The sequence below is a fragment of the Cervus elaphus genome, chromosome 6 (assembly GCF_910594005.1).
Source record: "Cervus elaphus chromosome 6, mCerEla1.1, whole genome shotgun sequence".
Classification (NCBI taxonomy): Eukaryota; Metazoa; Chordata; class Mammalia; order Artiodactyla; family Cervidae; genus Cervus; species Cervus elaphus.
In genome coordinates this window covers 12,141,019-12,168,206 of record NC_057820.1, presented here as the reverse complement: position 1 = coordinate 12,168,206, position 27,188 = coordinate 12,141,019, and the positions used below count along the sequence as shown (strand labels likewise).

The following is a 27,188-nucleotide window of genomic DNA, read 5'->3' as shown; positions in this document are numbered from 1 at the left end:
GCTGCGCTGGGCCTTTGTTGCTGCACACGGGCGTTCTCCAGTTGCGGCGAGTGGGAGCTACTCTCTAGTTGCGGTGTGTGGGCCTCTCATTGCAGTGGCTTCTCTTGCTGCAGAGCATAGGCTCTAGGTGCACGGGCTTCAGCAGTGGTGGCATGAGGGCTGAGCTGCACGTGGGATCCTCCCAGACCAGGGACCGAGTCCATGCCCCCTGCCTGCCAGGTGGGGTCTTAACCACTGGACCACCAGGGAAGTCCCTTAAAAAAAAAAAAAAAAAAAAAAGCCTTTTTTTTTTTTTTTTAAAGAAAAGCTTTCAATTTATTTATTTGTCTCTGTCACGTCTTTGTTCCGGCATGCGGAATCGGGGTGCATGGCTTCTCTGTGGTTGCGGCAGGCAAGCTCTCTAGTTGTGGGGCGCAGGCTCAGTAGTTTGGCTAAGTTGCCCTGAGGCATGTGGGACCTTAGTTTACAGACCAGGTATCCAACCTGTGTCCCCCGCATTGCAGGTGAATTCTTAACCACTGGACCACCAGGGAAGTCCTGATGTTTATTTTTATACCACTATGGTCTTTAGGTTAGGGCTTCCCTGGTGGCTCAGTCAGTGAAGAATCCACCGGCAAAGCAGGAGACCTGGGTTCCATCCCTGGGTCAGGAAGATCCCCTGGAGAAGGAAATGGCCACCCACTCCAGTATTCTTGCCTGGTGGCCTACAGTCCATGGGTCCACAAGAGTCAGACATGACTTGGCAGCTAAACCACCACCACCACGTGGTCTTAGGTTAATAAGAATGTTGAAGGAAACACAGTATTATGCAGAAAGGCAACTTCCATTTATTCAAATTAAATTATTGTATGAGTTCCCTATACAAATAAAATCTTTTTTGTAAATAAAAATACAAAATGCTACAAATTTCACCATGTAAAAATGCAAAAATAATATCTGGATTATTATAGATGTGTATTTTCCCTTTACCATGACCAAAATGGGCAGGAGTTCCCCGCAGTCCATACCACCGGGTCCGTGAGCCTTATTCCGTCCACGTGCACCTCCCGGAGGGGGCAGGAGGCTTTCTCCCACAGGCTGAGCCCAAGGTGCTGGGATGCTCAGCCCCACCATGTCAGGGTCGGGCTCTGTCTGGAGCCGGTCAGAAGGTGTCCCGTCCTGAAGCCCGGCCCCCGACAGTGAGGCGGGGGCCTCACTGGTCTAGCTCGCTTTCGTTCTGCAGCGTCTTCATCGCCAGCCCCCAGAGGGTCATGCTGGAGAAGAACTGGCCCTCCGAGTTCCTGTAAGCAGGGGCGGCGGCGCGGCTGCCCAGAGGGTCGGTGCAGGGAGGGTGGTCCAGGGCCGCCAGGGACGAGCGCAGGGCAGCCACGCCATCGGCCTGCAGCGGCTCGGCGCCGGCCGGGGCATCCACGTCCGGGTAGCCGTAGGCCTGGTGCTGCGCCGGCGGCATGTGCGGGGGCTTGGCCAGCTTCACGGGCTCCAGGCTGAGCTTCTCGAGCTCGCTCGGCCTGTGAGGGGGCTGAGCCACCGGCCGGAACTTACAGGGGCTGTCAAACTCCGCCACCGTGTCCTCGTCTGCCGGGTGCGCAGGGATTTTGACGGTCACGGCGGGCATCAGAGGCACGGACAAGTCCTGGGAGAAGGAGTCTGAGCTCTGGGACCGCTCCAGGTCCGGGGCCTCGATGGCCCGCGCGAGCGCCTCCAGGGCATCCGGCCCCTCGTCGCCCGCCCGACAGTGCGTCTTCTTGTGCCGCCGCAGCACGGCCGAGCGGGTGAAGCACTTGTTACACACGTCGCACGTGTACGGCTTCTCCCCGGTGTGTGTGCGCACGTGCCTGCGGAGGTCGCCCGACCCTCCGAAACACTTCCCTGCAGGGACAGACAGGGCGCTCTTAGAGGAGGACGTTCGGGAGGGTGTCCCCGCCGCCCCCAAGTGCCAAACGACCCCGCTTTCCTGTGAACTCAGCCGAGCCCTGCTGTCACCCACTCACGCCGGTTCCAGACCCTTCCATGCCCCTCTGCTGCAGCCCCCCAACCTGCAGCCTCGGTCTCCACAGCCCCATCTCCCTGCCCAGGAGCGTCCCCTGGGGGCCTGGGCACCTGCCAGACAGCCTACGCTGGGAAACCGTATCAGCGCTACTCAGATATCCCCAAATCGAACACAGCCAATCTGTACTTTAGAAGCATCTTTTCTAAAGTTACTTATACACTCAATTTCTAACATAATTTTATGCTCCTTCTCCAGGTCCTATTTCCTTTCTCTAGGTATAAGCTTAGGTGACCTAAGGCCTGCCATGAGGTCAGAACACCAGAAGAGAAAAACCAATACATAACCTTATAGAAGCCATTTACAAAGGACTAAAACAAACTATGCTTTGTTTGAAAAGACACCGCCTGCTCCTTGGAAGAAAAGTTATGACCAACCTAGACAGCTTATTAAAAAGCAAAGACATTACTTTGCCAACAAAGGTCTGTCTAGTCAAAGCTATGATTATTCCAGTAGTCATGTATGGATGTGAGAGCTGTATCAAGAAAGCTGAACACCAAAGAATTGATGCTTTTGAACTGTGGTGTTGGAGAAGACTCTTGAGAGTCCCTTGGACTGCAAAGAGATCCAACCAGTCTGTCCTAAAGGTGATCAGTCCTGAGTGTTCATTGGAAGGACTGATGCAAAGAACTGATTCACTGGAAAAGACCCTGATGCTAGGAAAGACTGAAGGTAGGAGGAGAAGGGGATGACAGAGAATGAGATGGTTGGATGGCAACACTGACTCAATGGACATGACTTTGAGTAAACTCCAGGAGTTGGTGATGGACAGGGAGGCCTGGTGTGCTGCAGTCCACGGGGTCGCAAAGAATTGGACACAACTGAGCGACTGAACTGAACTGAAACAAACGACATGATTTAAGTGGACACACGTTTTAGAACTTCTCACTTAATCCTGCGTCCCTGTATTTGAATTCTCAGTTATCCAGCCCTGGTCAAGCAATGGTGGGCTGTTTGGACTGCTTCCAACTGTTTGCTACCATACCTGAGGGTCAGCCCACATCATTCTTTCCCTTGTTTCCTTAAGATAAATTCTCAGTAGTGGATATTATCTGGCAAAAGGTGTCAATGGATATAAATTTCAGCCACAGGAGAGCTCCCTAGAGAGGGGAAATGGGAGGAGGAGTCTCTCCTTTGTACCTCAAGTCAAGACAAGGGCTTGATGCAGGTCCCTGGGAGGTCACAGTGGAGCCATACCTGCCTCCAGCACGGGGAAAATGGAGATAGCTTGCTTACTGTATGGGCGGCCGACAGAGAGAGCAAACGGTCACTCCTGCACCCGTGTGGGCCTGCAGACCCTGGAGCACAGAACGTGAGTGTTTCCACAGATCAGACGAGGGTCATGCTTGCAAGGGAGCCAGCCTTGGAACCTAAGAGGACTGCCCAGAGGGGCAATGGGACCCCGACAGGGAAAGTCTCCTCGGAATGAACAGCTACAAAACCGAGGGCTAAAGAAGAAAGTCCGGCCAGAAGAAAATGCACCTTTCCATCCTGGAAAGTGCAGCTAAGTGCTGGGGAGGGAGAACAGGGTGGAAGGGGAGGCTATCTTAGGAAGAAGGTGAAATGCTGGGGGGGGGGGGGGGGGGGGGGGGAGGAGGGAGGGAAAAAGAGCCAGAGAGGGCCAGGCTTTCAAGTCAGCAAAGCTCAGACTGTGAAGCCACCATTAAATGGAAACTGTCTCTTGAATCCAAGAAAACGAAAACATACACCCACATATACACTTGCATGTGAATGTTCACAGCAGACTTGCTAAGTGAAATGAAGTCAGTTACAGAAGGCCACACATTACAGGATGCTGTTTCTATGATCTGTTTGGAACAGGCAAATCTAGGGACCGAGAGTAGATTAAGCGTTGCCGAGGGAGGGGATGGGGAGTGACTGCTCATGGGCATGGGGTTTCTTTTTGGGGTGATGAAAATGTTCTAAGACTGTGGTGAGGGCAGCACAACACTGAATGCACCCCAACTGCTGACTTGCTTGCCCCCAATGCATAGGTTTTATAGACAGGACTTAACTCAGCAAGTGTTAATAAAGATTCGAACCTGCCACACAGAATCATTCTCGCTCCCTTCCTCTCCCTGCTCTCCCCGAAAGCTGACCTCGTCTGGGTCAGAAACCTCAGTTAGTGAGTAGCGGGGAGGGGTGGAAATGAAGGATGGGGGGAGACAGGGGCCCGCTGCACCGCCTCCTCTACAGGGGTCATAGCGGGCAGCAGGTCCTGGCTGGAAGGAAGGGAACAGTGAACCTGAGGTCAAGTTCACAGTCGGAATAGTAATTTAGAACTGACATCCTACACTAGGGATTTGAGACTGCAACTGTGATTGAAAATGATGCAATTTTATCCTCTAAGAGGGAGCGGACAAGTCACGGAGCTGCAGATGCTGGTGTCCGGGGGATCTGACCCAGCTTACGTGGGAGACACGAAGGAAGCTGCCTCTGGCCACATCCCGCACGTCCTGCCCTATTTTAGGGACCAACCATGAGAACAGAGCCGCTCCGAGGATGCCCCAATTCCAGGCTCCCCATGGCCTGACTCTGAGCAGTTTTCCTCTTTGTTCTAACCAGGTAGACATAAAAATGGTTACTCACTCATTCAGTCCACATTGTCAGTGGCACATGTGTACACATGCGCGCGCGCCCAAACACACACACACGCCCTCCCCCAGTTCGTCAGAAGCTCCAACACTCTGTGATCACGGGTACTGAACTCGAAGCCCCAGTTCCCTCGCCTGTGCAGTGACGTGCCTGGAAACGGAGCACCGCGGGCCTCCTCTTTCCCTCCTGATGACTTCACTGATGCACCCAATGCCGCAGAGGTGACTTTGCTTTGTGACATGTGACACGGTCTCCAGAAGCCCCCTCCTGGGCCCACCGTGTGCCCCGGCCCTGCAGCTGCACCGCACGCTCGCGCCCGCTTTCCCCACTGCCAACGCCCTGTGGCACCCGCGCCTCTGTCACCAGTCACCTTGGTATCTAGGGCAGTTGCCGAAACCTCGGGTAAATGCCACACGAACACAGATCAATCAGAGAAGACCAAGGTGGTCAAGAAACAGCAATCACTTCCGTGTTATCCATGAGAAGAGGGGTGACCTATCTGAGCCCCGCTAATGACCAGGACGGCGTGTGGGCAGAGCCCGGCACCCTCCCCGTGGGGAGGAGCAGGTGAGCACGGGGTCTGCGGGGGCGGAAACTCACCGCAGGCCGAGCAGCTGTAAGGCCGCTCACCCGTGTGCCGGATTCTGTGCTTTACCAACTTCCTCTGCATGTTGAAAGACTTCCCGCACTCATCGCAGGTGAAGACTTTGTCAGCCGTGTGCGTCTTTTTGTGCTCCTTCAAATTACTGAAGTTACTGAACCCTAGAGAGGAGACCACACACCGGGGTTAGGCTGATGGACGGAGAACATTTTAATCAGAGATCTTCACGGAAGAGAAGGGAGACGCTCGGCCATACCTCGACCACAGATGTCACACAAGTGTGGCTTTTCTCCTGAGTGGATGATAATGTGACGCTGGACATCTCCCGAGGCTGCAAACCTGCAAATGCAATTTGGAAAGTCAATTAAGAGCTTGCCTGCGTCACTGCAGACCTTTCTAACTCAAGTTGCCCGGGGAGGAGACGAGCTGCTCCCTCAGAATGTGACCAGGAGTGGCCTGATTTTGTTTGAGACGTTCATTAGAAAAGAACATCTTTTTTTCCTCCTCTTTTTAAAGGAAGAGTAGAGAATGATCCTAGTGTTTCATTTCAAAACACACTTTTTCCCTACCTACTTGCGTTAACCTTTCTTCCTCAGAGATGATCGCTAGGTGGGCTGGTGGGGGGGCGGGGGGGGGGGGGCAATCCCAGCCCAACCCAAGCCCCGGCGTGGAGCTCAGTGCCTCTCTGTCTCGCCTCACTTGACCGCAGGACCATGCATCTGGGAAGACTATAAATGCACGCTTTACTTCTAAATGAGAGTTCAGAAGGCTCACACTGAAAACACCCTGAGAAACAAGACTTTCAAGGACCACCCCCCCACCCCGCCCCGCCCCAGCGAAACAGCAGAAGGCCTGTGCTACAAGGCACCCCAGACAGGCAGGACATGGGACGTGGGTGCTAAACCTGGCCTTCAGTGTCTGGGCAGCTGGGGCAGAGACACTATCAGGCCAGGAAGCCTTTACTTCTGTTTTCTAACATCTGTAGAGACAACTGCTTTTTCTGGAGTTGAACCAAGGGTGCTGTCCCATCCCAGCAGGACTGTGACTATAACTGCCCATGTCATCCACCCCCCCACCCCCCCGCCCCTGACTCCTGAATACGAACGTATCAGAGGCAGAGAATGTCAGTGTTCCCATCACAGCACTTAGCACACAGTAGGTGCCTAATAAATGCTGAATGGCTGAATGGTTAAATGAATGAAGAAAACACTAGTGACCAGTAGAGGCCTAGCTGTTGCCTTCTGTCCTAGAACGACCAACCACCAGATAACAGAGGGAGTGGAATCCCCACAAACGCCCCCTGAGGGGCAGGGGGAACAGGCTGCAGGCCGGTGTGCCCACAGGAGGGGCACCTCCACCTCCAGAGGGAGGCTGTGGTCTCCCAAGTCCGCAGCCTCCCTGGCCCTGAGGCTCGCCCGTCCTTCCTGTAGCTGCACTCAGCCTTTTCACGGGTCTGCGAGTGGGGCTGGCGTGCCCCCAGCATCCCCCTTCCTGATTCCAGGCATTCAGGCTGCCGAGTTTCACTTCCCTACCAGATGGTCACCTCCATGGGGCCAGTCCTCTTTTAATAGACATTTCTGGAATGAATGGAAATTTTAGTGTAATTGTTTCCTGTAAAATCCCATTTCCTACAATTGTGTCCTAGATTCTCCTTTGATTAACATTTCCATCTCTTTTCTCTGTTCTCATGTGGGTCACATGAAAGGCCAGCGGGTTCGGCTCTGCTGGTTCCTGGGTGACCTCGGCCCCTGCGAGGCTCGGGGATGCCGAGACGGCTCCTCTCGGGCGGGTGAACGAGCCCTGCACTGACCTCTTCCCGCAGATCTCGCAGATGTACGGCTTCTCCCCAGAATGCCGACGTAAGTGAGTCTGCAAGTTACCCGCCTGCGGAAAAGGAAAAGAAAAAATATGCCAATAATGGAAAAAAAACTTTTTTAAGGGCACATACATTCAAAAGGGACACTGACAGATTTAGCCAGGTTCCAGTCCAACTTCCCAGTGAAGATCCCAGATGCACGACTCAGAAGCAGCAAGGAGATGGAGGCCCAGCCTGGGTTCTGAATTGGGAGAGGCCCTTGACTGGCAACTGAACAGGGGACGACTGATTTCAGCTCAGCTCCATGCCAGCCCCTGGCCCGTCCCTCATCAGGGGTACAGGCCGCCATGTCCCTGTAAAATGGGCCGACATTCTGTGGGGGCTTCTTTTAGGGTTGCTAAGCTTGTATTTTGAACAGCTGTTGATGTATCATATTTCCTATTTTTTTTTAACCTTGACCACCTACATGCAAACATCATTTGAAAAAAGGTACCACTTGTACTTGGTCATTTCAGTATGCACTGTTTTTTCTTAAAAAACATGCTTTTGTTCATAAGGAAGGTAAGACATTTCCAGAAAGTATTTCCTCTGGTGGTACAGTTGCTCTTACTGACAGGTTGGTCATTTTTACTTCTGTGCAAAAAGAGCAAATCAAGAGATTCACGGTGGTCCTTCAGCCGCAGGCCTTCTATGTTTCTAATCTCTGAAACAGCAGGGCTTTACGAAGAATAACTGATTTAAATGGAGATCACAAAATAGATTTCCATGTGCTAATCAACAGGAAATCAACACTAAATTGCCTAAAGTACAGTGAAATTAAACCTGCAAATGCCTGACATTACAAAAGCTACTGGCAAATGTTTCAAATTAGGACTGGAAAACACAATCTTCCATTGCTGTAATTTACATTAACGGTCTCAATCTGTCACTTCCCGACTTAATTTTTTAGTGTTCTGCTATGAAAAACACTGAGGAGGATGAAAATATCCAAGGTAATAATATGCAGGCCTTACGTACAAAATAAGCCAAAAAAAGAGAATGAACAATAATCCCCAACTCCTAAATTTGGCTTGTAATTTTTTTTGGATAGGTAAGAAGTGGATTTATTTAGAGAGAAACACAGACACTGTGGGCCACCTCAGAAGGCACAAGTGGCTGGCTTTGTGAATTTGCAAACTATATTTTAGATGAAACTCAAAGGTTCATGGTTGTAGGATTGAAAGTATAAAGAAAACTGTGGATTTTATGTTATGTAACACGGAAGATTCTTTACATCTATCAGACTCTGAAAACACTGAGTTAGATACTGTATTTCAAAATATGATAAATACAGCATAAGGAAAAAAAGCTGGTTTATTTTAGGTAACCAAAGAGAAAGTATTTGGCAAAACAATGGGAAATACCTAGCTTTTAACTGAATGACTATTAATAACAATAATAAAACAGCAAATGTCAACAGCAATAGACATTTGGTCTACTCACACATAACCAAATTACCCTTAGAAATTGATATTGTTGTTTCTGTTTTCTAGGTGTACAATTGAGATTCAGATAAATAAATTAGTTGCTCCGGTTACACAGTAGGCCAGAAATTAATGTTGGTTGAGCTGAGCTTAAACTCTTGTCCTCCATGAGGGCCTGCAAGCTTCTGTGAATAAGCTAGCTTGTGCTGAATTCTCAGTATGACAGTGACTCTGCTATCCAGGAAACGGCTCACTGGATTTAAGATAACACATATTTTAAATCAGTCACTTCCAAATTTCAGAAAAGCTGGTCATTTAAATAACAACTTGTATGGCACCATCTGTTCCATGGTTTAATTAGATCCTTTGTTCAAGTTCTTATATAAACCATGTATTATGGTTGAAATGCATTGGGATTCAATTCTTAGCAATGGTGCATCTTTCCTTTTTAAATACAGCTTAACAATTACTTGTTTTCAAAGTAAATATAACTGAAATGGTCTTTCACTTAATATTACAGTGGTGGTGGTTTAGTCACTAAGTTGTGTCTGACTCTTGTGACCCCGTGGACTGTAGCCTAACGGGCTCATCTGTCCATAGGATTCTCCAGACAAGAATACTGGAGTGGGTTGCCACTTCCTTCTCCAAGGGATCTTCCCAACCCAGGAATCGAACCTAGGTCTCCTGCATTGCAGGCAGATTCTTTACTAACTGAGCTATGAGGGAAACCTAAATATTACAGTAAACAACAGTAAAACAAACTTTAAGATGTTTTCTTAGCTATTTAATACTGAAAATGTATCATGAAAATAATTATCATTCTCCCAGATAAAGGAGCATATGTTAATCTGATAAATGGCATAAAAGTAGATTAAATAATGGAAAGATTCAGGCAAAAAAATTTAATCATGCATTCAGAAAATGTATACCAAATTACATAGCCAACTGCGGCCCAGATTATCTGCCCTTTAGTCAAGTCTTTATTTTTGGTAAATTTTGCTATGCTCTGCGTGCTTGTATGCTAAGTCACTTCAGTCGTGTCTGATTCTTTGTGATCCTATGAACTGTAGCCTGCTAGGCTCCTCTGTCCATGGGATTCTCCAGGCAAGAATACTGGAGTGGGTTGCCATGCCCGCCTCCAGGGGATCTTCCTGACTCCGGGATCAAACCCTAGGCTCCTGCATTGCAGGATTCTTTACCACTGAGGCACCAGGTTACTAATTATATCTTAAGTACACAGACTATATCTTAGAAATTATCTACATACTGTTGGATCCATGAAAATTCCAGCAAGTGGTAAATACCAGTAGGTCTCCTTTGTTACGGGTTTGCTATGAGTGGAACACTTTGCTCACCAGTTACAAACTGGCTTTCAGAGAGTCCTCACAATGTCCTCACAAAGTGTAATTCACCCGATCCAGGAGGTAAACAGAGGCCCTGGGAGGGGAGCAGCCGTGGCCCCTCCATCTGGGACGGAACACTCCCCAATTCGACTTTGTCTGTGGACTCAAAAGGCTTGGGCTGCTGTTGGGCTGAAAAATATTAGCAGAAAAGGAAATTCTACCCTTTCTAAGTGGACACCACTTTAGTTTATGATGGAGTTGTCAGAACTGAAAAACTCTGCTGTAGAAGAGAAGTAAATGCCTGGTTTGTTGAGTAATTTAAAAAATAAACTCCTTCTAATAGGTACCTGAACCTCAGTATTTAACCATGATCAAATCAAGCACATGTTCTCTGGCAGAGTACTCTTCTAGTGGTAGGTGACTGTTTCTGTACAAAATAGGGAACTGTGAAACTTTAGACACAAAAGAGAACTCAGATCTTAAAAGTCATCTAGTTGAGAAGTTTTAAGACTTTAAAACAGAAAAAAAAAAAATCTGGAGATTAACATAAAGATATCACCTAAGGAACAATGATTACTCCATTGATAAAAGGATTTTAAACATCAAAAGTATGGAAATACCACCTCAGAGTTGAAGATTTAGTAGCTTAGGTTCATTTGAAAAATTACTCCTGGCATATTCACCACAGATAGGATGCAGCTTGGCCACCTCTGGCACGGGGCTGCATCAGCGCCCTGGGACATGTCTAAGCAGCCTCCTAGGGGATGCGGTGCCCTGCCAATCACACCCTGGACACAGGAGGTGGGGAAGGGTACCGAGCCTCTCAGAACCCATCCTCCTGCAGCAGCTGCTCAGGCTCTCTATTCTGCTTCACTGGAGAGGCGAGGGAACTCCACTCCTCTCCCCCAAGACAGCTGAATACACCGGGTTTCCCTCTGTCTGTTTTTCTTGTGACAGGTAGTCCCGACCTGTCGCGGTCTTAGATTTCTCCTGTTTGCACTGAACGGCCTGGGTTCTCCTGCACATGGGAGACACGTGGCTCCAAACGGGGCCTCACGCATGGTGTCGAGTCCTGCATGACTCTCACTTGCTGTCATCCGGGCAAGGGCCATGTCCGGAATTCCACTAGTACACGCAGAGCCTGCTGTCACAATCCAGGCTTATCACAGCTTTTCCAAAGCTGAGGTCAACTGTTTGCTGACTCATTATTAAGGCTGTGGCTAATTTTTTTTTAAAGACTAACCAGCCCTATTAAATACTACAATGAGTAAAAAGTTAATTCTTATTGGTAGGTCTGCTTTCTGATCGTTGAATCTTCCCGAAGGGAAGGTATTTCCAGTCCACTGTAACCACATGTATTCCAGTTCATATGAGAAATGAAGGACAGGTAAAGTGTAAACACCGCCACTGCTCCCTCCACCTGGAACGCCAGAGCCTCAGGCCCATCAAAGCCTCCCATCTTCAGGGCCCTGCCCCAGGCACCGGACACATCCCATGACCTCACCCACCAAACATCACAACTTTCAGGTTGGAATGACCACTGCCCTCTTCGCCCATACAAGCGCCATGGAACTTCCACTGTTTCGTCGTGCTTTATCACTTTATGCACCTGTTTCTTCCTCTAAACACAAAGCTCCTTGAAGCCTTATTCATCTTTGTGCCCCAGCACAGGCAGAACTCCTCAGACATTGTAGGTTTGTAATAAATACTTGTTGAAAGAGTTCTTATTCACAAAAACTTCATCATTACATTAGGAAGTAAAACAGCAATATACATCTGAAAACCATAAATATAGGGTTATGTTCATTAAAAAAAAAAACTCTTTATAAAAATCTGATAAAAACACAGACACCAATATAGAAAGGGAGGATTTCTGTAGCGTCTGTCAGACACGGTTGCCCTTGGTGGGATTCGAGAGCGAACGTGTAGCCAGGGTCTGAAGCAGAGGACAGGGTGCTCAAAAGTACCAACACTGAAGCCCCAGCCCCAACCAGCAGCACCAGAATCTCTGAGGGTGAGCCCTGGCATTAACTCCAGGAGAGAAGACTGAAGACAGACTCAATGCCTGAATGTCTGGTTTCACTTTATTTGGCTAACAGTGAAAACCCATGGGATTCTGAACAAGAAAAGGATAGAACCTAAACTGTTATCACAGTGTAAATGTATAAAGGACTTTTACATCCTTTTTTTTTTTTTTTCATTTAATCCTCCTAATATCCCATGAGGTGGTATTATCTCTATTCTAAGAATTAGAAAAATGAGACCCAGAGAAGTTGTGATTGCTCATTATTAATGGTCATTAATCCAGTTTTTACGCTTTCCCATTACACCAAAGCTGGAAAGATTAAAGTGGTGGGGGGTGGAGTAGGGGGTTGCGTGCCTTTGGAAGACTGGTCTATAAGAGCAGAGAGGACAGAGAGATAGGAGGCAATGGCCACACGAGAGGGACTACTGATGTGTCCTGAGGACTCACCATGGGCCAGGTGTGATGCTGAACATCCTCAGTTGCTCAGCTGTGTCTGACTCTTTGCGACCCCAAGGACTATAGCCCACCAGGCTCCTCTGTCCATGGGATTTCCCAGGCAAGAATACTGGAGTGGGTTGCCATGTTCTTCTCCAGGGGATCTTCCCACCCCAGGGATCAGACCTTCTTCTCCTCCATTTGCAGGCAGATTCTTTACTACTGAGCCACCTGGGAAGCTGACCATCTTATAAACTCATTTACTCTTCACATACCACGGGGGTCAGTGGTCCCACACCCTCGCTTTACAGATAAGGAAGCCAAAGTGCCAAACACGTAGCTCGTCCGAGGTCAAAGCAGAAAACCAGAGGCTGGATTCAAATCTAGACTGTCTGGCTCTAGAGGCCAAGCTCTGACCTCCAGGGAAGGCTGGCAGGAAGCAGCACAGGCCTCAGCCAGAGTGCACAGCAGGTAGACCAGCAATCCCTCCACTCAGCTCCGCAGAGGCTTACTGAACATTTAGCGGGGGTGCGAAGCCCCTGCCTGGACTGGTAACGCCAAGGACCCCACAGGGACATGGTGAATCACTGCTCACAGCCAGAGGCAGAGTGAAAAGCAGCCGGATGGCAGGTCTGGGTGTGCGGGAGCTCCAGATCCTCCATCGAGGCCCAGCTCCAAGGTCCTTCCCCAGTCAAGGAGCATCTGGACATGCTCTTACTCCAGGATTATCATGCGTGTGTAGAAACAGTTGTGAGCTGTTTCCTCAGGGCACTGGGCCTTGCGAGCAGCTTCTGGGAATAGCTACCTTCCGCTGCAGAAGGATAAGCGGGTTCCCACAGCCATTCTCCTGTGTCCAGAATTTCCTCTGAAACCTTTGCCATGTCTGGTGCCCAGATCAGTACAGAGCCCACAGGAGGAGACGACACACACCAGCCGAGTGAGAGGACGTGTGCAAGGGCGGGGGACGCAAAGTGTGCGGTGTCTTCTCCAACGCCCTAACATCTACAACCCCAGTGAGAGTGAGAAGGCATCTGTCTTGGGTCCAGCCTGGCATAAACTGACGGGTGTGTTCCGTTGTTCAGACTCTGTGAGCCCATGGATTGTACCTCGCCAGGCTCCTCTGTCCACGGGATTCTCCAGGCAAGAATACTGGAGTGGGTTGCCATTTGCTTCTCCAGGGGATCTTACCCATCCAAGAATCAAACCCATGTCTCCCATACTGCAGGCCGATTCTTTACCACTGAGCCACCTAGGAATCCCCCAGCCCTCAAGTGGTGCTCAATATGGTTTATATCATGCACAGGAAGAGAAGAACTATACTAGAATTAGACCCATCCTTAATGAGGGAAGTTACTGTGAGAGTTCACAGTTATGCTTATAAAAAATGGTACCCCTCACGAGCTAGAAATTTTTTTTCTTGAAAATTATTTTCTCCTGATTTAGTATGAAGTCTTTTAAGTTACAGATATCATCAGAGTCTGCTCTCACAAGTCCCAAAATTATGTCTTAATCTGTAATAAAAATAAACACTGGGTTTCAGGTTTCCAATTATTAACAATAAATAAAAGTATTCCCACCTGAGAGAAATGTTTCCCACAAATGTTACATTCAAAAGGTTTCTCACCTAAAACAAAACAAAAGACAGCGGGTAAAATCATTAGTAATACCTGCACGACAGTTTTCCATTTCCAATGTTTAAACTGCCTCCTGTGTCCCACCATTCAAAACAGAGCATAACATACTTCATCATCAGGGTACGAACATGGGGAGCCTCTGTCCTCACCATCTCTCTCACCCTTAGATGACAGGCAGAGATGATAAAAGTGAGATCTATATCTGTGTGTGTGTGCGCGTGCGTGCGCGCGTGCTCAGTCATGTCTGACTCTGTGACCCCAAGGACTGTAGCCCGCCAGGCTGCTCTGTCCATGGGATTCTCCAGCAAGAATACTGCAGGGGTTGCCATTTCCTCCTCCGGGCATCTTCCTGATCAAACCCGGGTCTCCTGCATTGGCAGGTGCATTGTTTACCACTGAGCCACCTGGGAAGTCCCAATCTGTATTTACTTCTCTCTCTCTTTTTTTTAAAAATATTTATTTATTTATTTGCACCAGGTCTTTACTTGCGGCATACAAACTCTTTTTTTTTTTTTTTTTTTTAGTTGTGGCATGTGGCATCTAGTTCCCTGACCAGGGATCGAACCCTGGTCCCCTGCACTGGGAGCATGGAGTCTTAGCCACTGGACCACCAGGGAAGTCCCTACTTCTCTCTTAAAAAAAAAAAAAAAAGAAATGGTTCTTCAAATTTAAAGCTGTATTGAAATTAAACGTATTTATCTGCACTCAAAGTATACTTAGGCTTTGGACATAGATTTCTCCTTCAGTCGAAAATCAAATGTGAGTTTTCTTGCTGACCAGCACAAATCCATCCTTCAGCCTGGCTCCTGCACTGACCACAGGTTGAGTCCTAACAGAACCAGGGGGACTCACCCGTATCACACGAGGTATGAACCTGGAACTGCTCCAAACAGAGCAGGGCCCCCTGAGTGTGTGCGGGGAAGAAGCCCCTCCCCACGGCCTTTCAGCCTTGGTTGAAACATGCTAACAGCAGAAAAGAAGATTCCACCATGGGACATGTTCCCTGGCTGACTGCTTGGCCCCTCTGATTCCAGTAACTCTGAATGATCACATTTTGGGACAGAACAGATGTAGAGAATGGAACTCTACTACAAAGAAATCACAACGGTTCTGAAGACAGTCTCCAGAAAATGGTCTGTTTAAAAACATACTTCAGGTACTGCCTTTAACCTACAGAAACCCTAATAAACAAACCCCGTGAAGGCCAAGAATCTTTCACTTCCCCCATTCCCCTCAAATCAAGTGCTTTCATTAAGATCCTTTCTAAAAAATAATGCTTCCCCTCCTGTTGTGTTGCTGGAGTCGGCAAGCTTTCTGGGCCCCTGCTAAGGTCCTTTTGATCTTTTCCTGAAACTGTTTAATGACTTCCCCAGGATGAGGGGGGAGCTCCTGACCACAAGTACAGGTGACCCATGAACCACAAGGTTTTAGCTGTGCAAGTCCACTCGTACGAGGATTTTTTTCAATAGTAACTACATCATGGAGGTTGGCTGAATCTGCAGGCATGCAGGGACAGGTACATGGAGGACCAACTATAAGTTACACCAGGATCTGACTGCTCAGATGGTCAGCACCCCTAAGCCCTGCGTTGTTCAAGGGCCAACTGTAATTATAATCACATGAATGCCGCATTTTGAACTACATTTATGTCTGAAGTTAAAGAGATAATAGATAATGCTACATTAAAGCCCCCACTATGAGATACGAGAGTCTGAAAAAAGAAGTTGTTACTAGTTCCTAAGAGTCTCAGGTGACCAGGGTTAATAACCCTACACCAGTGGTTCTCACACTTGTTACTCTCAGGACCCCTTCACACTCTTTAACAGTTGAGGACCCTAAAGAGCTTTTCCTTATGTGGGCCATATTTGAAGTACAGCCTGTATTAGAAATCAAAACGGAGTGATTTTTGAAAAAAACGACTAGGCATTTTTCATTGGCCACCAGGTGAAGGCCTCATCACACATCCTGCAGCCTTGAGCCGACTCCACTGTACACTTGCCCTGGAGGAGGAAACGGCATCCCGCTCCAGTCTTCTTGCCTGGAAAATTTCAGGGGCAGAGGAGCCTGGAGAGGTACAGTCCACAGGGCCACAAAGAGTCGACTGGACACGACGGTGAGGGACTGAGCACTTACACTTGAGGGGAAAGCAGGAGGGAAGGGCAGGGGGCATCCTACATGAGGGTGCAAACAGCGCTGGCCTCACTGACCCCCTGAAAGGGTCCCCCAAGCCATGCTTTGAGAACTGCTGCCCTTCTCAATCTATTATGTCCCAGGGAGCAACTGTGCCACAGAGCGGTCTGACTGCTATTATCCAAAGACGCTCTTGCAGAATAAAAACAATCCTTGGTTCCTTTAAAGCTAAAACTGGTAAGTTTCTCAAATAAAAATTATACTCCAGAAAATTACAGAATGATCTAAATTAAGCTTTTTCAGGGCAAAATTTAGTCAATGGTACTGTCTTCGTATGGAATAATTTTGAGCAACTAGTAAAAATAATGATAGTATTTTATATTCAAATACAACAAAATTTATAGAAGGCTTTCATAAATATTAATTCAGTCTCAACAATGCAATAAGGGAGTGAACATCTAAGCCAATGGGGAATCAGGAGTGATAACAGGACATCACACCAATAGTCACAGTCACACAAGCACCTTGAAAGCAGTTACTTTAGAAGCCTCCTGAACATACTCCTTCTCATGCCTTGAAGATAATTGACAATAATGTGTAATGTGTACTAGGGTCATCAGGCTTAAGTGCAGGAAAGAAAGTAATACACACGTATTATATTACAGACTGTATAAATATTGCATAACACTTTTTCTAAAGCTTTGGAAAAAATAAATATTTTGGAAAGGGGAAGAGGTATGAGCTAAGGTAATAGAACTTTGAAAATTCAGTGTTCAGATGGAAGAATTTTTCACTTGAAAACACCAAATGGTTAAAGCTGATCCTCATTCACAAGTTTACCTCCTGCCTCCCAAATCACGATTTTTAAAATCTGACATTCAAAGAGGGAGGGAACATGTACACCTGTGGCTAAGTCATGTTGACGTATGGCAGAAATGAAACCAATATTGTAAAGCAATTCTCCTCCAATTAAAAATAAATAAACTTTAAAAAACACCTTAAAAACAAACAAAAAAATCTGACATTCAAATTACTTTCCAAAGCTTTCAGAATTACTCAAACTAAACTACTTTGGTCTGAATTAGCCAACATCATGCTTTAAAAAAAATATATATATATATAATTCTGAAGAAAGAACTAAATATTGCTTATCTGTTTTAGAATTAATTTGAAAATCTGAGTGAATCAAAAGAATCTGCCATACTTCGAGATGGAAAGCTTCTCATAGAAAACCACAATTAAAAGATGAAAATGCACCATCCTTTTTAAAATGGCTGAATGAAAGCATTTACTAACTTAAGATTATTCTTTAAACGACATCGCCAAAAACACAAAGCAGAAGAGAGCGAACACTCTTTGATTTTGGGGGTAAATATCAATGACATCATCAAGCAATAGCAAAACTTCTTACAAAAACGGGAGCAGGCAGTGGTGTCTGATCGTCTGGTATTATTTCCTTTCCTTCTGCCTGCGGGGACCAAATCAGTGTACCTGTATGAGACCGTCTGTGCAGCTCCAAATTGCTGGGGTGTTTAAAAGGTTTCCCACACAATTCACACGCGTACTGTCTCTGTGACTGTGGCATCTGGGTTTGGTCTTCCAGGGCCGAGGGGTCTTCGGGCCTCTCCATCTCACTCACGCCATTCAAGTTCTCAGAACTGCTGAGTTCCTCGCTTTCCTTTTCTTCAGCGCTGGGGCTGTTCACTTTCTCCACAGGGTGTTCCCTGGCAGCTTCCAGCCTCTTGGTTAAACTATCATCGGGTTTCGGTTCAGAGGTTTGCTCTGCAGATTTCTGTGACTTTAGGAAGTTGAGCTTCTTAAGGTGAACGGCCTTCTTCAGCCTCATCTGCCGGGTAGGCTGCTGGCCGGCGTGGTCGGACGTGGGGTCTGGGGCATTTTCACCCAAAGGCTGGGCCAGAAAGTTGGAAGGCAGCTGCTGGGAGGACTCCAGGACACACTCGGTGTGGCTGACCGCACAGGGCTGGCGATCCGCGGCGTGAAGGTCCGCGGAGGCGAAGGTGAAAGGCTGCTCGGTCATGCGCTCGTGACTGGGACAGCCGGAGTGTTTATAGTACTGCTTACTGTACAAGTTTCTGAGCTTGTAGTAACAGTTGGGCTGTTTGAAAGGCAGTTCTGTGCAGCTGCCATCGAACGGGTCGGGGGCTTGTTTGGAGGTTTCGGCCGTGGGGGGATGAAGACCAACTGAGGCTGGCACGTGAGAGTGTGACTCGTCCACGGCCCTGCCCTGCTGGACGCCTGCGGAGCACTCGGGCAGCAAGTGAGGCGGGTAGTTCTCATTGAGGACACAGTTCGTGTCGGGAGTCAGGGTGCCCTGCAGGGAGAAGGTGCCGTGACAGGGCAGGCCTGGAGGCTGGTCGACGGTGGCGGACTTCAAAAAGGTGTGACACAGATTGAGGACGTTCTGAACCTGCAAACACTGGGCTGTGTCCAGCATGACTTGGATGTTGTCCTGGTTAAGATCCAGATGCGACGTGTACATGAAGTCCAGGATCTGCCCGATGCCGCTCACATTCTTAATATCCAAATGAAAAACATCATTCTTCTGGCCTGAAGAGTTCTGAAAGAGGCTCCTGATAAAAAAAAAGGATATCTGCTTACAGGGTTAACAACCCATACATTCCAAAAGCTTTTTCTTTTAAGTAATATCCATGCTAATGTTCAAAATGACTATCCTTCAATAAATGCTAAGATTAAAAATTAAGTATGCTTTTGAGAATTCCACAGACAGAGGAGCCTGGCGGGTTAACAGTTCATGGGGTTACAGAGTCAGACATAACTGAGTGACTAACACTTTCACACTTCTATTTACAATAGCTTGGACACGGAAGCGGGGCTTCCCAGGTGGTGCTAGTGGTAAAGAACCTGCCTATAATGCAGGAGACACAGGTTCGATCCCTGGGTTGGGAAGATCGCCTGGAGAAGGAAATGGCAACCCACTCCAGTATTCTTGCCTGGAGAATCCCATGGACAGAGGAGCCTGGCGGGCTACAGTCCACGGGGTTACGCCGAGTCAGACACGACTAAAGCAACTTAGCACTGCACAGGACATGGACGCAACCTAGGTGTCCACAGGCAGATGAATGGACGAAGGAGCTGTGGTACATACACAGTAGAGTAGTACTCAGCTATAAAAAGGAATGCATTTGAGTCAGTTCTAACGAGGTGGATGAACCTAGAGCCTATTACACAGAATGAAGTAAGTCAGAAGGAGAAAGACAAATATTCTGTACTAAAGCATATATACAGAATCTAGAAAGACAGTATCATCAATGGTACGTGCAGGGCAGCAAAGGAGACACAGACATAAAGAACAGACTTGGGCACACAGTGGGAGGAGAGGGCGGGACGATTTGAGAGAACAGCACTGAAACATATATACTACCATGTGTAAAAACAGATAGCCAGTGGAGTTTGATGTGTGCTGCAGGGAACACAGAGTCGGTGCTCTGTAACAATCCAGAGGGGTGAGGTGGGGAGGAAGCAGGGAGACGGGGTTCAGGAGGGAGGGGACACACGCCTGCCTATGGACGATTTATGTTGATGTATGGCAGAGGCCATCACAGGTCCTCTGATTAAAATAAATAGAAAAAAATGGTAACAGTTGTTATGCGACAGGAATAAGATCTAGAGATCTGCTACATAACATAGTGCTTATAGTTAACAACACTGTATACTGTACACTTAAAAACCTGTTAGGTGTGCAGATATGTTAGGTGTTCTTACCACAATAAAAAAATGTTAAGTCTGTCAATTCTGAGTCAAGATCCAGGTGTGCCTGTGATATTATTGATTCTCAATGTTTTTCAGTATTTTTCTAATCGCTGAAAATAAAACATGTCCTTTTTAAAAGCAAAAAAAAAAAAAAGTATGCTTCAATCCTTTAAGAACTTTTTGCAAGCTATTCAATAAAGCAATTTGGATGAATTGAATTTGTATGCTGAATATCCAAACTTCCAAGGAAATCTCAAAGTAAGATTTTAAAATATACTCATTGTTCTTTTTTTTCAAAATGTAATTATACATATGCATTATTCATTGCATACAGATAATTACAGAAAACTAAAGAACATACTTTTCAATATTTCATGTTTAGTCTGACAAATTATCTATCTCAAACCATAAGACACATACAAAAATACTTCTGTATCTAAGTGTCTTAAAAACATCTTAAAATGAAAATAGCTATAATAAACCAACTCTCGATACAGACTCTTTAAAAAAATTTTTTTAAATTTGTTAATCATGGCCAAACACACATAATGTCAAACACCTGGCTATATGGTTCATATGGTAAATTCAGTGGCACTTCGTACATTTGCACTGTTGTGTGACCACCACCACTACCCATTTCCAGAACCTTTTCATCATCCCAAACAGCAACTCTATCCATTGAACAATAACCCCTATTATCCCCAACCCCTCAGCCCCTGGCAACCACCCTTCCACTTTCCGTCTCTGTCAGTCTGACTGATCCAGGTACTTGATGCTTCTCAGTAACCCAATGGTCCACAAACCAGCAGTGAGAGAGCCTTGTAAGTTAATGCGGAGAAAAGGCACCATAAAGCCCAGGCACTTTATTCTGGGTATAAGTTAAGTTCACAGGTGAATGAATTTCTCTCAGTATTTGTAAAAATACTGAGTCAGGTAAGTTGCCCTGCAAGTTTGTTAAAGACATTTTATCAAATAAACTAGCCAATGTATCACAACATCTAGACCTAACTGTCCTAGAAAGACAGAAGAAACAGGCAAAGCCCAAGCAGGGGACCATTTTACACATGGGCAGAAAGTCCTGCTGCCTCAGGGAGCCAATCCACTATAATACTACTTGCAGCACATATGACATCTGAGACTTAATTTGATGATTCGGGATTATCAAGGAAAGAGGAAATCCTATTCCATGTATCATTTACTAGAGTAGTAAAATAGTATGCATCTTAGGGGGAAAGGTTCTGAAAAAGTGTGTGTGTGTGTGTGTTAGCTGCTCAGTCGTGTCTGACTTTTTGCGACCCCACAGACTGTAGCCCACCAGGCTTCTTTGTCCTTGGGATTCTCCAGGCAAGAATACTGGAGTGGGTTGCCATTCCCTTCTCCAGAAGATCTTCCCAACCCAGGGATCAAATCCTGGTCTCCTGCATCACAGGGAGATTCCTTACCTTTTGAGCTATAGGGAAGTCCTGAAAAAGTGCTACAGGACAGATAAATCCAGTTAACCAGAAAATGTGTGTAGAATACTTAAATGAAATACTATTGCTATTATTGTTTATAAGTAAATTTTCATTGAAGCAAAAACAACTATAGAAATAAGTAAATTGGTTCAAACCTGTTTTCCTAGAATAGCAAAATGTAAAAAAAAAAATGAAAATGTTTTAATTTAAAAAAATGGCATATAGGATGTTTTCCCCTCTCAGATTTCTTATCACAGAAACGTTCTTACCAGAAACTCTATTCCTCAATCTTTTTCCCTGGAAAGGATAAGAAATGTATACAGAAGCCTGATATTAATTACAACTCAAAAATCAAAGACAAAGTGCCAAATTACTTTCATGGCCCTAAATATATTTTAGTTAAAAAGACTCTTTCCCACCCGTGTGTGCATGTGCTCAGTCACTCAGTCGTGTCCGACTCTGTGTGACCCCACAGACTGCAGCCCACCAGGCTCCTCTGTCCACGGGAGTCTCCAGGCAAGAATACTCCAGTGGGTTGCCACTTCCTCCTCAGGGGGATCTTCCCGCTCAGGCTACTCTAAACACAAAAGCAAAAAGAGCCCACAGTGTGCTACAAAAGATAAGGGGAATGAAATCCGAGAAGAAACTAAAATTTAGACGAAAGATCTCCATTCCAGAAAAGCCTTCTCTCTGTACAATTAGAACAGTCTAAAACACGTACCTAAAGTACTGGCTGAAAGCTGCCAGAACGTTCTTATGGGCTTTAAAGCAGACTCCTTTCACCACCAACATACAGTCGCAGAGCAGGCCTTGAATCCGCTGCTCGTGCAGCTGCTGGAGAAGGTGGCAGCTGTGGGCAGCAACTGGGTCCATGCTCCACCATCCAGGAGACCTAGGACAAAGGGCGCCGATAAGCAGTGATCCTTGATGCCGCGACTGGACGCTAAAGGGCACCCAAACCGACCGACTGATCTGTGCGTCACTGTCATGACGTCCTGTGCAACACGGACGCAGAAAGGCGAGCACTATGTCAGATGGCGCGGCGCGGTCCCCAGTGCCGAATCCTCAGGGCGCTGAACGCCCAAAAGACCGAGTGATCGGTTACCTACCCTGTCCCACTGGTTGCCTGAAAAGAAAAGCCTTCTTGATTTATCATTATAATTAGCCATCATTTACTGACTACTTACTACAGACCGGGCACTGTGCTAGGAATATTTCAGCCATTAACTTGAAATAATGCTATAAGAACGCTTTGATCACCATTTTACAAGTGAGGAAATTAAGGAGTGAGGCATTAAAGTAACATGGCCATGATCAGAAAACTGTTATATTCCAAAGCCAGGACTTAAACCCTGGTTCCTAAACTCCGAAGTCCATGCTCCTATGCCCATGAGAAAAGGGACAGGAAAAACGTAACACAGAAGCTTCCTCCAAAGACTTAAGTGTTAAAATACAGCAAATATCCTGAATCTATATCACACATTCTCTGATTATACAGAAGTGACATGCAAAGTTATTCCACAATTTGACTATAAAAACTGTAACTATTGTATGTTACTTAGCATAGTTCTCTAACCGCTTCATGATATCCATCCTGTACCTTCCCAAGTATGATTATAAAAAGCTCCAGAAAGAAAATTTCCATCTTACATTTTTTATGTGTCTTACAAATAACCACTATGAATCATAATATATCATATACCTCATAAGGATAATCATGATATTTATCCAATGTTTCCTTTATGTCAGGCACTATTCTATCTAAGCCCTCTAGAGTTCTACACATATGAACTCATTCAGTTCTCAGAATAGCTGTGAGATAGACACCAGGTACCATTAGCTTCACTGTACAGACAGATGAGGACAATGAAGCACACGGCAGATTAAAGATGGCCACAACATCTGTGACCCAAGGGGAGGTGGGATCTAGGCCTCCTCTCCTTGACTCAGAGCAGTCTCCATCTCAATCAACAGAACAGGTGAAAGGAAGGGTGTAAAGCTGTGCTCTTTTCCGGGCCGAGGCCTGTGAGCTGACAGTTCCCACCTTCCGTCTTCTGGACGACGCCTCTGGGAGGCCTGCGTTGCCAATAGGCCTATAAGATGCCCAGCTGGAGCCAGTATATGGGGCAGGAGAAGGGCTCTGTTGAACCCAGCCTTCCTGTCATCCCTTCCCAGGGACCAGACATGGGAGCAAAGTCATGCTGAAGGCTCCAGACTGGCCCCACCACCAGCTGAACCCCATTCCCCACCCATACCACGGTAGGGCTGAAGAACCACCCAGCAGAGCCCCGCCTGAATTTCTGACTCACACAACTGTGAGATAAAACAAAACAGTTTTTAAGGTACCAAGTTTTAGGGTAGTTTGCCACATAGCAAATAGATAACCTGACCAGAGTTAGAGAGGACCGACATGGCTAATAATAATAGGTTACCAACAAGGGACAGAGTTGGGATTTAAACCAGGGAATCTGACTCCAAAGCCCACATGCTTAACTGCTACTCCAAGTTACATGCAATAGCTCAGAGGGCTTCCTTGGAATCCAATCAGCACCCTCTTCAGTCTATTACCAACGCCTGACTGTCCAGGTGACCCCACAGACAAGCACCAGCGTAAAGCACAGCACAGAGGAGGACGAACACGTGCAACACAGGCTTTGCGCTACGATACAAGGAGCACGGTACGCTCTCTGTCTTTGTGGCTAACTCACTTTCTGACAAGTAACAAAAACCTACTGTCTTATCAATTAGCCTATCTTTGGTACCCAGAAGAGTGCCTTGGACATAGTAGGTGCTCAATACATGGTTTTGAGCTGGATGGAGACTCTGGGCCTCAGTGTTTTAATCTGTAAAGACAGAGGGTCCCCTATTGGGTTAGATAATCTCTAAGGTATCTTCCTGTTCTAAATGCCACAAATCTACATCAAGAATGTGATGGTGGACTGGATGGCATCAAAAGGAAAGGAAATATGGGAAAAGAGAAAAAGGGAAACAAGAAAAAGCTTAGATACATGCGAATGAAGAGGTGCTTCTACTGAGAATAAAAACCAGAATGGAATTTTATCCTGTAGCGACAGCTCCTAGGGCAAAGGCCTTTCGGTTCCATGAGGTGATTGATCAATTGGCCAAACACCATAGGAAAGAATTTGGGAAGTCTGTTCAGTGGCGCCATTGACAGATTACTTCTCCAAGCGTCTGAGGTTCACACACACTTCCCTTAGTGTGGTTCTATCTTCCTCTCTGGCTGTCATACTTTCAAGTGGCTTGGTCCCCAGCCCCCTAACCCAACCCTAATGACAAAATCACTGGCTATGTGCACACAAGCCCAGATTCCTGTCTTAGCTCTACAATGACTCTATGACGCTATGTAGACCAACTGAGTTAAGCTGATGTTGTGTGCCTAATACGTGACAAGATATTTCGGTGAGGATGTAAAGCTAATAAACTCAGAATGGAAGGTTCCCTGTCCTCCACAGGCTGTGTCTCAGTTTGAGTCACTCACATAACTTCAGAGTGCCCACTATACACAAGGCACTGAGGTGAGATGGTCAACAACTCAGATATCCTATGCTTTCACGAAGAGTCAGTTCAGTGGAAGTAACAAAAATAGGGCTTACTGGAGATATTAAATGGGGAAGGTACAAATTAATTTGGAGGACAGGGTCAGAAGAAAACCTTCTGGAGGAAAGACATCTATGCTGAAATCTGAAGGTTAAGTTTGCCAGAGAAAGAGCAAAGAGAATTCACCCTGAATTTTCAGGGGGAGCAAACAAACAAACAAAATGCAGAAGAGCACAAACAAGACTCACACATGTGCTCTGCACACAAACCCACCTCGAGTACCCAGCTTTTAAACCTGGGCAACCTGTCACTTCGGTTGGAGAATATTTCCCTCTCTGTCCACCCAGCAGAGTCCTTCTTTTGTGGGCTGAACTGTGTTTCCCTCCAAATCCATATGTTGAAGACTGTATTTGGAGATTGGGCCTTAAGGGGGTAATTAAGTTAAAATGGGAAAGTTAGGGTAGATCCTAATCCAATCTGACTTCTGTTCTTATAGAAAGAGAGGAAACCTGGACATTAAACACCAGGGATGCCACGCACAGAGGCAAGATCACCAGAAGGCATGGCCAGAAGGTGTGCGGCTGGAGCCAAGAAGAGCAGCCTTGGGAGCAACCAAACCTGCTGACACCTTGATCTTGAACTTCTAGCTCCCAGGACTGTGAGGAAAATATATGTCTGTTGTTCAGGCCCTCCAGGCTATGGTATTTTGCTACCAGAGCCCTTGCATACACCCTCTATTCCATTTCCGACACTGCTCACCTCCAGAGGGAAACCCTCCTTATTACCCCCACATCCGCACCCTAGTCCTAATTTAGCTTCTCACAGTTCTCTGTTCACACCCCGTTCAACCTACATTTGCTCACGGAAGCCCCACAGTGACCACCATTACTATGTGCAGGACCTGTCTTAAGGGTTAAATGAAATTTGCTCAGTCGAGTCCAACTCTTTGCGATCCCATGGACTATACAGTCCACGGAATTCTCCAGGCCAGAACACTGGAGTAGGTAGCCTATCCCTTCTCCAGCGGATCTTCCCCACCCAGGGATCGAACCCAGGTCTCTGGTATTGCAGGCGGATTCTTTACCAGCTGAGCCACCAGGGAAACCCAGGAACATTGGAGTGGGTAGCCTATCTCTTCTCCAGCGGATCTTCCCAAGCGGGGTCTCCTGCGCTGCAGGTGGATTCTTTACCAACTGAGCTATAGAAGCTGAAGTCAGGGCTCCCACATTTCAGGCAGACTCCTTAGCATTGTGGGCAGACTCTTTATCATCTGAGCCACCAGGGAAGCCCCAAAGTGAAAGTGAAAGTTGCTCAGTCGCCTCTGACTCTTGGCGACCCCATGGACTGTATAGTCCATGGGATTTCCCAGGCCAGAATACTGCAGTGGACAGCCTTTCCCTTCTCCAGGGGATCTTCCAACCCAGGGATCGAAACCAGGTCTACCCTCATTGCAGGCGGATTCTTCACCAGCTCAGTCACCAGGGAAGCCCGAGAATATTGGCGTGGGGTAGCCTATCCCTTTCTCCAGCGGATCTTCCCGATCCCAGGAATTGAACCGGGGTCTCCTGCATTGCAGGCGGATTCTCGACCAACTGAGCTACCAGGGAAGCCCCTTAAGGGTTGAGAAGAGCAGGTAAGCACTCAGTAGAGTGCTTTGCAGGAAATCCTACAATAATCTTATCGAGTTAAGCACGGCAGTGTAACACGCGTTTACAGACGCGGATCCCAGACACGAAGAGGTCGCACGGCCACGGGACTGGGCTGGGCTATAGGAGCTCTGGGGTCTTCAGCGCTAACTCTCTCAACTTCACACGGCGATGGAGAGAGCCGGGCCGAGGAGAGGGCACCCGCGGCTTACCGCGGGCGGTGCCCTGGGAGGCGGGAGGGGAAAGCGGGTGCGACGTCCAGGCCGAGGGAGCTGCACACGCCGTGAAGGACGCGCTCCAGAGCCCGGCCTGGTCGTCGCGTCTCCGAGCCGGAGAACCTCACGGCCGCGGGCGGACACGCCCGACCCAGCAGCAGCTCCACGGCCCCTCACGGCGCCAGAGGGATGCGCGGGGCGGCGGCTGGTCCATGCCCTGCCCTGCCCGGCCCGGCCCTTCGGGCGCCCAGCCCGGGGTTCCGGGCCGTTTCCATCGCCCTCAGACCCGCACGCTCTCGCGAGGCCGGCCTCCCAGTCCGGCAACCCCCACCTTACCCTCAGAGACCGCTCTCCGCCCCGTCGCCTCTTTTTCACCTGCAGCCGCCACAGCCGCCCTCAGCGCTCCTGGTCGGGCTCAGCCGGCAGCGGAACCATCTGGACAACACCGGCCCTCCCACAGCATTGGGCCCGGCGGACTCCGCCCTCTGACTTC

At 47.5% G+C, this 27,188-nt stretch overlaps 1 protein-coding gene across 4 annotated transcripts; it reads right to left on the bottom strand.

The window, feature by feature from the left end:
* Positions 1-807: 807 nt before the first annotated feature.
* ZBTB49 (zinc finger and BTB domain containing 49) lies at positions 808-27,174 on the bottom strand. 4 transcript variants are annotated; one of them, XM_043906191.1, is made up of 8 exons: positions 27,071-27,174; positions 21,998-22,168; positions 17,582-18,681; positions 13,904-13,950; positions 7,054-7,127; positions 5,500-5,582; positions 5,243-5,404; positions 808-1,869 (listed from the first exon to the last, which is right to left on the bottom strand). In XM_043906191.1, exons 2-8 carry the CDS (start codon positions 22,147-22,149, stop codon positions 1,193-1,195), a joined length of 2,295 nt encoding a protein of 764 aa, XP_043762126.1. In that variant the 5' UTR covers positions 22,150-22,168; positions 27,071-27,174; the 3' UTR covers positions 808-1,192. The 4 variants fall into 4 exon arrangements, with proteins under 4 accessions (XP_043762126.1, XP_043762125.1, XP_043762127.1 ...); XM_043906190.1 differs by lacking the exon at positions 13,904-13,950 and having other exon boundaries at positions 17,502-18,681; positions 27,032-27,143; XM_043906192.1 differs by lacking the exons at positions 13,904-13,950; positions 21,998-22,168 and having other exon boundaries at positions 17,502-18,681; positions 27,032-27,131.
* Positions 27,175-27,188: the final 14 nt, after the last annotated feature.